This window comes from Onychomys torridus, chromosome 9 (genome assembly GCF_903995425.1).
Source record: "Onychomys torridus chromosome 9, mOncTor1.1, whole genome shotgun sequence".
Taxonomy (NCBI): domain Eukaryota; kingdom Metazoa; phylum Chordata; class Mammalia; order Rodentia; family Cricetidae; genus Onychomys; species Onychomys torridus.
The window spans coordinates 40,257,983-40,270,257 of record NC_050451.1 but is presented as its reverse complement, the minus strand read 5'-3'; the positions used below and the strand labels follow the sequence as shown (position 1 = coordinate 40,270,257).

The window sequence follows — 12,275 nt, the reverse complement described above, 5'->3', positions numbered from 1 at the left end:
GACTTATTCCCAATTTTCTGAGAAACCGTGATAGTGATTTCTAGAGTGGCTGTACAAGTCTGCATTCCCACCAACAGTGGAGGAGTATTCCCCTTTCTCCACATCCTCTCCAACATAAGCTGTCTTCAGTGTTTTTGATCTTAGCCATTCTGACAGGTGTAAGATGGTATCTCAGAGTTGTTTTGATTTGTATTTCCCTGATGACTAAGGATGTTGAGCAATTCCTTAAATGTCTTTCAGCCATTTGAGATTCTTCTATTGAGAATTCTCTGTTAAGCTCTGTAGCCAATTTTTAAATTGGATTGTTCAGTATTTTGATGTCTAGCTTTTTGAGTTCTTTATATATTTTGGAGATCAGCCCTCTGTCAGATGTGGGGTTGGTGAAGATCTTTGCCCATTCTGTAGGCTGTCATTTGGTCTTACTGATGATAGTGTCCTTTGCTCTATAAAAGCTCAGTTTCAGGAGGTCCCATTTATTAATCGTCACTCTCAGTGTCTGTGCTACTGGTGTTATATTTAGGAAGTGGTCTCCTGTGCCAATACGTTCCAGACTACTTCCTATTTTCTCTTCTGTCAAGTTCAGTGTAACTGGATTTATGTTGATGTCTTTGATCCACTTGGACTTGAATTTTGTGCATGGATCTATTTGCAATCTTTTGCATGTTGACATCCAGTTATGCCAGCACCATTTGTTGAAGATGCTTTCTTTTTTTCCATGATGCAGTTTTGGCTTCTTTGTCAAAAATCATATGGTGAACAAAAGTTTTTACATTTCTGGAAAGAATGCACCTTACACTGAACCTAAAAGATTAATTAACTGAATAAAACATCAGTGATTTGGAAGATTTTTGTAATGGAGCATGTTCTTAACCTAATTACAGATCTTTTAAGAGCCCCTTCTTTCTCACCTTTGTTTCTGACCTGGCAGTCTTGTGACAGGCAGGTGAAATATTCTGGCATTTATTAATTCACCAAAAGCTTAAGAATGTAGAGGAAGTCCTACTTTGTATTTTTTTTTTGTTGTTGTTGCTGCATTAAAACACTGTAACCAAAAGGAACTTGTGGGTAAAGGTTTTATTTCAGCTGATACTTTCAGGTGATAGTTCATCATTCAGAAAGATCAGGGCAAGAACTTGAAGCAGGGACTGAAGTAGAGACCTTGGAGAACTACTGCTTACTGGCTTGCTCTACTTGGCATGTGCTCAATCATCTTTCTTTTTCAATCATGGGCTATGCACCCTTGGTGAGGACCACATACAGTTGACTAGATTTCCCATATCATTAAAACAATCAAGACAATTTTCCTCAGACATGGCCACAGATATATTTGATATGAACAATTGTTCCAATTGAAGTTTCTTCTTCTCATGTGACTACAGGCTGTGTCAACTTGAGAATCAAAACCAATCACAGACAGCATCTGAGGCCTATAGCAGGGATCTCTCCACTTTGATGTAACCCAGATACCCGATTTTTACACCAATATATTGAAAAAGTGCCTTATGATTTTGTTTTTTATTATAAAAATTTCATAGAAGAGTTATCACATTGGAACATAGAAATTTTGGAAAATTGTACCTTTTAATTTTTCATAAGTTATATATATATATATGTATATAGATAAATACAGATGTACCTATATCTATAGATTTGTACATATCTGTAGAGATTATATTTAGAAGATAGGCAAATAGATCAAGCTAGACTTAAACTCATATAGAATGATTAGCTGTAATTCTTGGGAAAGTTTGTTCTTTAATATCTACATTATTACAATTCTTACTTATAGACACCAATAATCTGTCCTATTATCTTAGTATTGTACCATATTTTAGTTTGGAGAGGTACCTGAATAGCTACATGATAAAAGAAATTAGATAATGACATGCCATTCCTTTAAGTAAAACAGTCATTTTCCATACACCAATTAGTATTAACAACAGTGATAGATTAAAAAAAAAAACTTGTTAGAAGTCAGAATTTTATAGGCCACACAGGTACAACAAAATTATTTTTATTATTATTTTAAGGATAAGAGGTTGAAATGAGGCTAATAGTATGAGTCAATTTCATAACTATGTTTTTGTTTATTTGTTTTTCTTTTTCATTTTTCAAATTTTTTTTGAAACAGCGTTTCTCTGTGTGGGCTCAAGAACTCACTCTGTAGACCATGCTGGCCTCAAACTCATAGAGATCTGCCTGCCTCTGCCTCATGAGTGCTGAGATTAAAGGTGTGCGCCACCATTGCCCAGCATAACTATGTTTTTAAAATTCAAATTATATTGAATAATGGAAAAAAATCTCCATACATAGGTAGTGAAGGCACATGGATCTTAAGTGAGAAAGCTTGGTTCAAGCAGGTATGGCGTCTTGAGAAGTAAACTGTAGTAAACCAGCAACATAATGAACTGAAATAATGTCTTCCATATTAATAACATCATTAAAACTAAGGTTCATGGATGGTTCAACACATGCAAATAACATAAATGTATAGAGTAAACACAATACAACACAATAATGGACTTAAAGACAGGAATAAATGATCAACTTAATATTCGAGAAAAAAGCCTTCAAGAAAATTCCACATGCTTTCATGATAAATGCCCTAGAGATATTAGGACTAGCAAAACATACTTCACCATAATAAAACCTATGTGAGAAAGCCACAGCCAACATAATCCTAAATATAGATAAATTTAGGGCAATCTCATGGAAATTAGGAGCAAGAGAGAGATTTCCACAATCCTCACTTCTTTTCAATATTGTACTTGAAATATTAGCTGGAGCAATAAGACAACTGAAGGAAATAAAAGGAATACAAATAGAAGTCAAATTATCCCTATTTGCAGATGACATGGTATTATACATAAGAGATCCCTGCTGTGGATGATTGATTGATAAATAAAACACCGATTGGCCAGTAACGAGGCAGGAAGGATAGGCAGGACTAGCAGAAAAGAGAATTGAGAGAACAGGAAGGCAGAGAGGAGGAGACACCAGCCTGCTGTTCAAGAAGCACCATGTAGAGGCAGCAGGTAAAACCATGGAACACATGACAACATATAGATTAACAGAAATGGACTGAGTCTAAGAGTAAGAGCTAGACAATGGTAGGCCTGAACTAATGGCTGAACAGTTTAAATAATATAAGCATCTGTATGTTTATTTTAAAGTGGGCTACAGGACTGTCGGGGCTTGGCTGGACCTAGAGAGAAAAACTCTAGCTACAGATCCCCCAACCTCTATCATAAAACTTCTAGAAATGATAAACAAATTCAGCAATATATCAGGATACAGAGACAAATTACATAAATCAGTAGTATTTTTATACATGCTCATACACAATCCTATTCCTAATAGCATCAAAGAAATGCAATTTCTAGATTGAACCTAGCCAAGGAAGTGAAAGACTACTCTATTAAAATATTTAGATCTCTGAGGAAGAGATAAAGGCATTAGAAAACAGAGACATTCATACTCATGGATTGGTAGAAGTAACATGAAAATGATCATTTTATCAAAATCCATTCATAGATTCAATGCAACCCTACCCCAAATTGATATCTCATTCCTCACAGAAACTTTTGTAAAAGGTCTGTCCTAAAATTTTCATGGAGCTACAAAAGGATCCTGAGCAAAAAGAGCAAGGCTGGGGGGGATTACCCTTCCAGACACCAAGACACCTTATAGACAATAGTAACAAAAACAATATAGTATTGGCACAAAAACAAACTAGAACAATGAAACAAAATTGAACACACAAATATGAGTTTGCGTAATTGAAACCAAACAAAGATTCCAAAATCATAAGCTGGAGAATAGACATCATGTTCAACAAATGGTACTGGGAAAACTGGCTGTCCACATGAAGAATAGTGAAATAGTATCTGTAATTATCACCTTGCATAAAAGTTATCTCCAAGTTGATCAAAGACTGAAATGTGATGCCTGAAACAGTGAAACTGCTAGGAGAAAAAGTAGGCATTACTTGCATTTAATGGACCCATATTTGAAGGTTAGGCCATGAATGTCAAATAACTTTATGTTAATTAATGACACAACGTTCTTGTGTTGTGAGAGCTGGATGTAAACTTCAATTCACAAGATGTTCCTGGGGATCTCAGATTGTGTCAATTGTATTTTAGCAAAATAAATAAGTAAATACTAAAATGACACACTAATATGAAAGATATAGTTATCTTCAAACTCTGTATCTGAATATAAATAGGAAACACATAGATGGAAACATATAAATGGAAATGCATACTTAAAAAGCATTATCTTCATATTTCTGAAAAATGCAGAAGACTGGTTTTGTACATATTTCTTCTTTATAAACTGAATGTGTGTTTAATGCTATCTATGACTATATTTAAGAACATGAGGCAGAATATTGTTCTAGGGTGTCAATTTTGTATATGACAGGTCCATAATGTCTTTGTTCTAGAATCCATGCCATAGAAACCAAGAATATAATAATACATGCTTCTAAGAATTAACACAGCAAGGTATTTTGGGGATTAGTATTATGAAAAGACATATGAATTCTTATCAAGTGTTGACATTCTCACTGATGTTTATGTCCTGAAGCAAAATGAATTAACCAAAAACTTACTCCTTGATTTTTTTCCCCACTACATTGTATGGTCTATAACAAGACAAATCATTTTGCTAGTTCTGCTTTTTGCTCCATGTGTTGAATACTCAAGTTGTCCTAGTGAGTAAACAACTCTCTCATGTAATTATCTCTAGTGGAGGCAATTTCTGTGATCCCAACTCTCATGTGGGTCTCTTGGTCACTACAGTCCAGTGACGTCAATTCACAATTAGTTTCTAATCATTGCAATTTCTTTTTATCTATCTCTATGCTGAGGATAGTCATATTCCAAAACATTGAGGGTGAAAATTGAATTGGGAAAGGCAGCGTTTCCTGCCTCCCTCACCTATATATTGGCTCCTGCGGAATTGTGCTGCTCTTGCTTTTAAAAACATCACCTTTTTTCTGGAACTATAAGATGAGATACGTCAGGAGACACATTTTTCTGACATGTAAGTAAACATATATATATATATATATATATATATATATATACACACACACACACACATATATATATACATATACATTATATATGCAATGTAAACCAAGAAATGTAAATATATGTGACATGTCATAGGTGTTGATATCTGGAGGATGCTGAAAGTTATTTGTGGTCATCTAATTTATTTTTGTGAAAAGAAGCAACATATATCTAGGGTTAGGCAAAGTCTTTTGCAAATTCTGTAAAATATTATTTATTTTGAAACTTCTTTTAAATTGTCTTTCCCCACTTCAGATTTTTGGCTATCCAAGTGCTCCCTAGCTCATTAGAACCCGCCCCCCCCCACACAACTACATCTGATCTACTAGAAAGCAGACCCTTGTGGCTACAGACATTCAACTTATTTCTTCCTTTTTTTTCCCTAAAAACTAAATATTACCTTATCTCTATAGTGATGCATAGCAACTAAATCTTTCCAGTGGTTAATGACTACAGTAGATTAGAGGATAGATACATATTTTCCACTTAATGTCAGACAAGCAAAGTGTTTTGCTTTTGTATGTATGCAAAGACAATGTATCAAAATGTGTCAACTACCAGCAATGTGACATACCTATCTGTCTTGAGTTGGAAAGTAAGAGGACAGAAATGTTTAAAAGTTGGTGAAAGGTGCATCCAGAAAGCTTTGTGACTCTTGTAAACTACATATTCTTCCTCACTTCACCTATCAGTTCTAATATTTGAGTAATAGTACTGCAGAAAAATTTATAGATTAAAATTTCAAAAATCAGGGACCTGAAGATCACTCAGCCCCTCTAAATCTTCAGGCATAGTTCATCTTTAAATATTGTAAGAACCAAAATCATTATACATGAGCACATCTAATTGGAAACATATTTAGTTACGCCAGCAATGTGAAAATATCAAATAATAATTACTAGGTTAAATTAAATTAGAATAATCTAAGACAACACACTATAATTTAACAGTAAGTATAAATTCTTAGAAATCATTGACTCCTCACCTAACTAATCAATTGAGAGGCAAATTTGGTGAATTTTTTTAGGATAATCTGATTAACATGTAAGGATGATGAGTCCTAAGAGATTAAAGGACCCAGGCAGTGAATTGTAGATGCCCAATAACGCAATTATGATACTGACATACCATTTCTGGCTTTCATCAATATAAAATTTATTTCAAACAAAATGTTAACACTTTTCATCTAATATATAATGTGCCAGCCAAAGAAGGCAATTGATTTTATTAACTTCTCTGAATTATCAAGGGATCAATAACACTGGCCTATAATCTTTGTAGAAGCAGATAAAATCTATAATAGAATGTTTGATTTTTGAGAAGGTACATTTTTTTTCCTGAACCTTTTTTGAAAGATTTATTTATTTATTATGCATACAGAAGAGGGCACCAGATCTCATTATTGGTGGTTATGAGCCACCATGTGGTTGCTGGGAATTTGAACTCAGGACCTCTGGAAAAGCAGTTGGTGCTCTTAACCTCTGAGCCATGTCTCCAGTCCCTCCTGAACCTTTTTTTAAACCTTTGTTTTATTTCTCAGCAGTCCCAACTCTTAGACACCTGTCAAATAGGACCCTCGCGGGCAGGAAAGAGAGCAATACAAATAGAAACATTTTGCTGGGATTTTCATAAATACCCCATTAGGGAGAGTAAGTAAGTATACACTCCCGCAGATTTTATGTCAGACACTAAGAAACTTGGTTTTAGATTTTCCCAAAGCTTTCCAAGTGTCCTACAAGCCACAGACAGTGGGGAAAATCAACTTTACAGGAGACTCAGAGGAGTTACTGGAGGCCAGTTCTTGATTTTAACTACTCACATGATTGAGTTGTATGCTGTATTTTAAATTCTCTGTTCACAAATGCTTCTGTCACATTGTTCTAGGAGGTTCTTTCTGATTCTTTCACACTTACTGTCCCTTAAGGGGCATATATGAAAATCCCAGCAAGATGTTTTCACTTGTATTACTTTCCTTCCTGCCTGTAAGTGTCCTCTGTGGCATGTGTCTAAGAGTTGGGACTTCTGAAAAATAAAAGAAAGCTTAAAAACAAAAAGAAGGTTCAGAAAAAAATTGTGGTACCTTCTCAAAAATCAAACATTCTATTATATATATATTTTTTATAGTATGCTCTACTTTAAAACTCTACTTTTTAAACATTTCTGAATACCTTGGTGAGCTTGTTTTGATGGTATAAGTGATAAAACACAAATTAGTTTTTTGCAGGGGTCTGACAAGTTGGAGACATGAAATACAAAAGTTATTCTCTGAGTTTGTTTCTGGAAATTAATTAAGATTATTGATCTCTTATTGCTCTATGTGTAACTCATCCAGCGAAACTCAAACTGTTTTGATCTAAGAAGACATTGATATTTACAGTTGCCAGTGTCTAGAAATAATAAAAAGACATCTTTCAAGACCTGATTTAGATGTGATGATTTTCAAGTTGAGATAATCTAATAACTTTTTGCAGATTGCTTTCTAATTTTCTCACTTCTCTACATGTCTGTGGGTTATAGATCACTTATATATGTAAAAACAAAATAAAATGTATAAAGTTCAGATAAAAATAAGACATATTAACCACATAGGAAAGAAAAAAATCCTGCAGCATAAATTCCTGTGATACATAATTACTCTCCCTAAACTTAATTATTCTTGGGGATTTTCAAATAAATGTGTGGGTGGGCATGGGTGTGGGTATGTTTGTGCACGTGTGTATGTATGTATGTGTCCCAATAAATTCCTGTGATTACTAACACTAGTGACTGCTTATGAAAATGGTTAGATTCTCCAGGGCTTAGCTGACAGGAACAAATATATCTGATTTCATTGTAAGGAAAATCTGTGTGAGGATATGAGTGACCAGGACAAAAGGTCTGTGAAGTTCTGTAGTTTTCCATTTATGTCAGGATTTTGTATTTTCCTTTACAGAATTTGTAATTGGAGAAGAGGAGAGAATATGTGGTTACTCAAGGTGAGGGTCCTTCTTATAGATTAGCTAACTTACACAAATCCAGAATTGTCTCTATTTGCAGTAATAAACTTCATAAACACATAACATGTTTTTAAAATGACAAAGCAATAAGTGTACATTTCATCAAATTTTTGAAAAGTGAACACTGTTGTCAGCCACATCAGCAACAGTGCTCTCAGGCCTCAGTGTCCTTCTAATCCTTGTCTTCTGTTCAAGGATGACTACAGTCAGCTTCCTCAAAACCATGTATTCACTTGGACTAATTTCAGACTAAATATGACTAGATTCATACAACATTTTATGGCATTATTCATGTAATTTTGAATAACTCCCTGGATAAAAGCATTAAAAAGCATAATCTTTGAAATATGAACTGTAACTGAGGAAACAAGCCAAACTTATTTAATTGATTGATTTCTGTTCTTTTCTATTCAGACAACTGAAGACAAAATCTTTCAAAGTCAATGAATGAAACAAATTACTCTCGGGTAACAGAGTTTGTGCTGTTGGGCCTGTCAAGTTCAAAGGAGCTCCAGCCTTTCCTATTTCTCATATTTTCACTGCTGTACCTAGCAATCCTGCTGGGAAACTTCCTCATTATCCTCACAGTGAATTCAGACTCTCGACTTCATACCCCCATGTACTTTCTGCTTGCAAACTTATCTTTTATAGATATATGTGTGGCTTCTTTTGCTACACCCAAAATGCTTGCTGACTTTCTGGTTGAACGAAAAACTATATCTTTTAATGCCTGCTTGGCTCAGATTTTCTTTGTTCATCTCTTTACTGGTGGTGAGATGGTACTTCTTGTATCCATGGCTTATGATCGCTATGTTGCAATATGCAAACCTCTCCACTATATGACAATCATGAGTCGCCGTGTGTGTATTATTCTGGTCATCATCTCCTGGTGTGTGGGTTTCATTCATACAACTAGCCAGTTGGCATTCACTGTTAACTTGCCATTTTGTGGTCCTAACCAAGTGGACAGTTTTTTCTGTGATCTGCCACTGGTAACCAAGCTAGCTTGCATAGACACTTATGTTGTCAGCTTACTAATAGTTGCAGATAGTGGCTTTCTCTCCTTGAGTTCATTTCTCCTCTTGGTTGTCTCCTACACTGTGATTCTCATTACAGTTAGGAATCGCTCCTCTGCTAGCATGGCCAAGGCCCGCTCCACCCTAACTGCTCACATCACTGTAGTCACACTCTTCTTTGGACCATGCATCTTCATCTATGTGTGGCCTTTTAGCAGTTATTCAGTTGACAAAGTCCTTGCTGTGTTCTACACCATCTTTACACCCATATTAAATCCAGTTATCTATACTTTAAGAAACAAAGATGTAAAAGCAGCTATGTCAAAGCTGAGGAGTCGCTATCTGAAGCCTGGACAGGTTTCTGCATTGATTAGAAATGTTCTTATTATGGAAACAAAGTAAAATTACAGGGCTGGAAGCATTCTTGTTTTGTTTCTGGACAGTTCCAAAATGAAATTGCTGTATTTTTAAAGGTATTCAATTAACATATGGGGATATTTGAGGGCTTATAATAAGAGTAATAGGCAGAATGCATTTCATGAAATTCAATGTTCTTTCAACTACTTTTGTGTTTTGCTGTTGTTTATTCTTGTTTTAAAAATTAAGATGGTTTTAAAATAAAAAGGTCTGCTTTAATGTGAACACAGTTATTGCATTTATTGAATTGTAAATATTTTTGCTGTGTGGTTGAAAAATATAGTTTATATTCAAACTATCAAGTACAGTTATTATTTGTAAAGGAAGAGATGCATTTTCTAAAATCAGATTTTCAAACAAAAGATGAGTGATGAATACTTTTTGCTTTTTCTAGTTCTATATTGATTATGCTCCTGCCATAATACAGCTTTTTGTGAATTCCATGTGCTGATTGGAATTTAATGTTAGTCACAGTGTTTAGCATTCACTGGGTTTATGCACAGAGTTTACTATTCAGGACCAGGTTCTACAACACTTGAATTTTATGTACAAAGGAATCTAAGCAAATGGAAATTAATTACAACAGGCAGATTCTTTGGGCAAGCCAAAGAGATTATGCACAACATCAATTCCTGGACAGAACCTTGTATCTCGTAAGTAAAGCCCTAATACTGCTTGAAAAAATAAATCCTTAGATGTTACTGAAGTTTTATAAGAGCCAATACTTCTTACCATGGGTTATCTAATGGCCATGGTTTTAAAACTGCCCATTATTTAGGAATTTAATGTTTCCATTAACAAATCCAAGAAATCATCAATATATTTTGCTCCTACATCTAGTTTGGCATAGGAGGTCCAAAGGTACCATCAAGTTGTATGAATAAGTATTTCTAAACACATATAATATACATCTGTCACAAAATACCGTTGTCTCCTTTACGTTTTTGGAGCTCATGGAAGAATTGCCATGGCCAATTGAGAGAAAAAGTAGTAATTTAATTTTCATCCTCAGAAAAGACTTTTATACCTCTTTATATATGAAAACAAATAGGCTGTTGCTATTTTGAAGCTTCATTCAGAGAGACCAGAAATGCATGGGTGGAAGAACTTTTTATTGGTATATGCACCAATGAACATTTTTCTTAATATTCATCTTTGGATATGGAATTAGAATTAGGTAAAATTATTAAAAATCATGGATAACAGGAAAATGGTATGGCTAGATTGTAATATTAGAACAGAATAATTTTGGGAAACCAGATAAGATAAGTGAGCCATCTGAGGACAGACATAAATATTAACACTGTTTTGAATCTTCATTATCATATAAGTTGCCTTCCACAGAGGAGGCAACCAAAGCAAGGCAAACAGGATTAGCAGCCAACTGATACTATTGTTTGTTCTCTAAGTACACACTCAAAACACGTTTATGAAAGAAGTCATGGTCTAGACTGTGAATGTGTTTGGGTGCATTATGTTTGCCTTAATTTTTTTTTTTTTTTTGAGACAGGGTTTCTCTGTGTAGCTTTGCACCTTTTCTGGAACTCACTTTGTAGCCCAGGCTGGGCTTGAACTCACAGAGATCCACCTACCTCTACCTTCTGAGTGCTGGGATTAAAGGCGTGCGCCACCGCCACTGCTGCCGCCACCACCCGGCAAGTTTGCCTTAAATGTATCTGTTCTTGTCAATACTGATACTGTTTACTTGATCTATGATCAGAAGATATTGGAATCTGAAAACTTGCCATTTATTGGTGGTTAATCATTTCTTTTTTATTAAGAAATTATTTTATTCATTTTACATACCAATCACAGATCCCCCTCTTCCTTCCTCCCACCCTTCCAGGCTCCCCCACCAACTCACACCCCCCATTCCCTCCTACAAGAAGGACTCCCATGGGGAGTCAGCAGTAGAGGCAGGTCCAACCTCCTCCCCCCATCCCCCGCCACCCTGCCTCTGCCTCAAGGCTGTGTAAGGTGTCCACTCTGGTTGATATATTGTGCACCCCGATAAACTTATCTGGGGGTCAGAGAACAGAATAGCCATAACATTAAACATAATATTAAACATAGAGGTTAGGCAGTGGTAACATATGCCTTTAATCCTAGCATTCCAGAGGCAGAAATCCACTTGGATCTCTGTGAGTTCAAAGCCACACTGGAAATAGTCAGGCATGGTGACTCACGCTTTTAATCCCAGGAAGTGATGGCAGAAAGGTATATAAGGCATAAGGACCAGGAACTAGAGCTGGTTAAGCTTTTAGGCTTTTGAGCAGCAGTTCAGCTGAGATCCATTTGGATGAGGACTCAGAGGGTTCCAGTCTGAGGAAACAGGATCAGCTGAGGAACTGGTGAGTTGAGGTGGCTGTGGCCTCTTCTGTCTCTCTGATCTTCCAGCATTCACCCCAATTCCTGGCTCTGGGTTTGTTTTTATTAATAAGAACTTTTAAGATTCGTGCTACATCCCACCATAGGGAGTGGGTTCCAAAAAGCCCACTCATGTACCAAGGATGGATCCTGATCTTACTGCCTGGGGGCCTCTTAAGCAGATCAAGCTACTACTCAACTGTCTTGTTCATGCAGATGGCCTAGTCCAATCCCTTAGAGTCTCCACAGGTATTTGTCTAAATTTCATGAGTTTCTACTAGTTTGGTTTGGTTGTTTCTGTACATTTCCCTATCATGATCTTGATGCCTCTTGTTCATAAAATCCCTCTTCTCTCCCTTTCAATGGACTCTTGGAGCTTGGCCTGGTGTTTGGCTGTG

At 35.7% G+C, this 12,275-nt stretch overlaps 1 protein-coding gene across 1 annotated transcript; it reads left to right on the top strand.

Annotated features, from left to right (window-relative positions):
* The first annotated feature begins 8,508 nt into the window (after nucleotides 1-8,508).
* On the top strand, nucleotides 8,509-9,518 carry LOC118591428 (olfactory receptor 4K15). Its single transcript, XM_036199742.1, has one exon. The coding sequence runs from the start codon at nucleotides 8,521-8,523 to the stop codon at nucleotides 9,493-9,495; it is 975 nt and encodes a 324-aa protein (XP_036055635.1). The 5' UTR covers nucleotides 8,509-8,520; the 3' UTR covers nucleotides 9,496-9,518.
* The last annotated feature ends 2,757 nt before the right edge of the window (nucleotides 9,519-12,275 follow it).

Excerpts from the sequence above, each read along its gene's own strand:
- LOC118591428 (XM_036199742.1), top strand. The coding sequence starts at position 8,521 with ATGAATGAAACAAATTACTCTCGGGTAACAGAGTTTGTGCTGTTGGGC.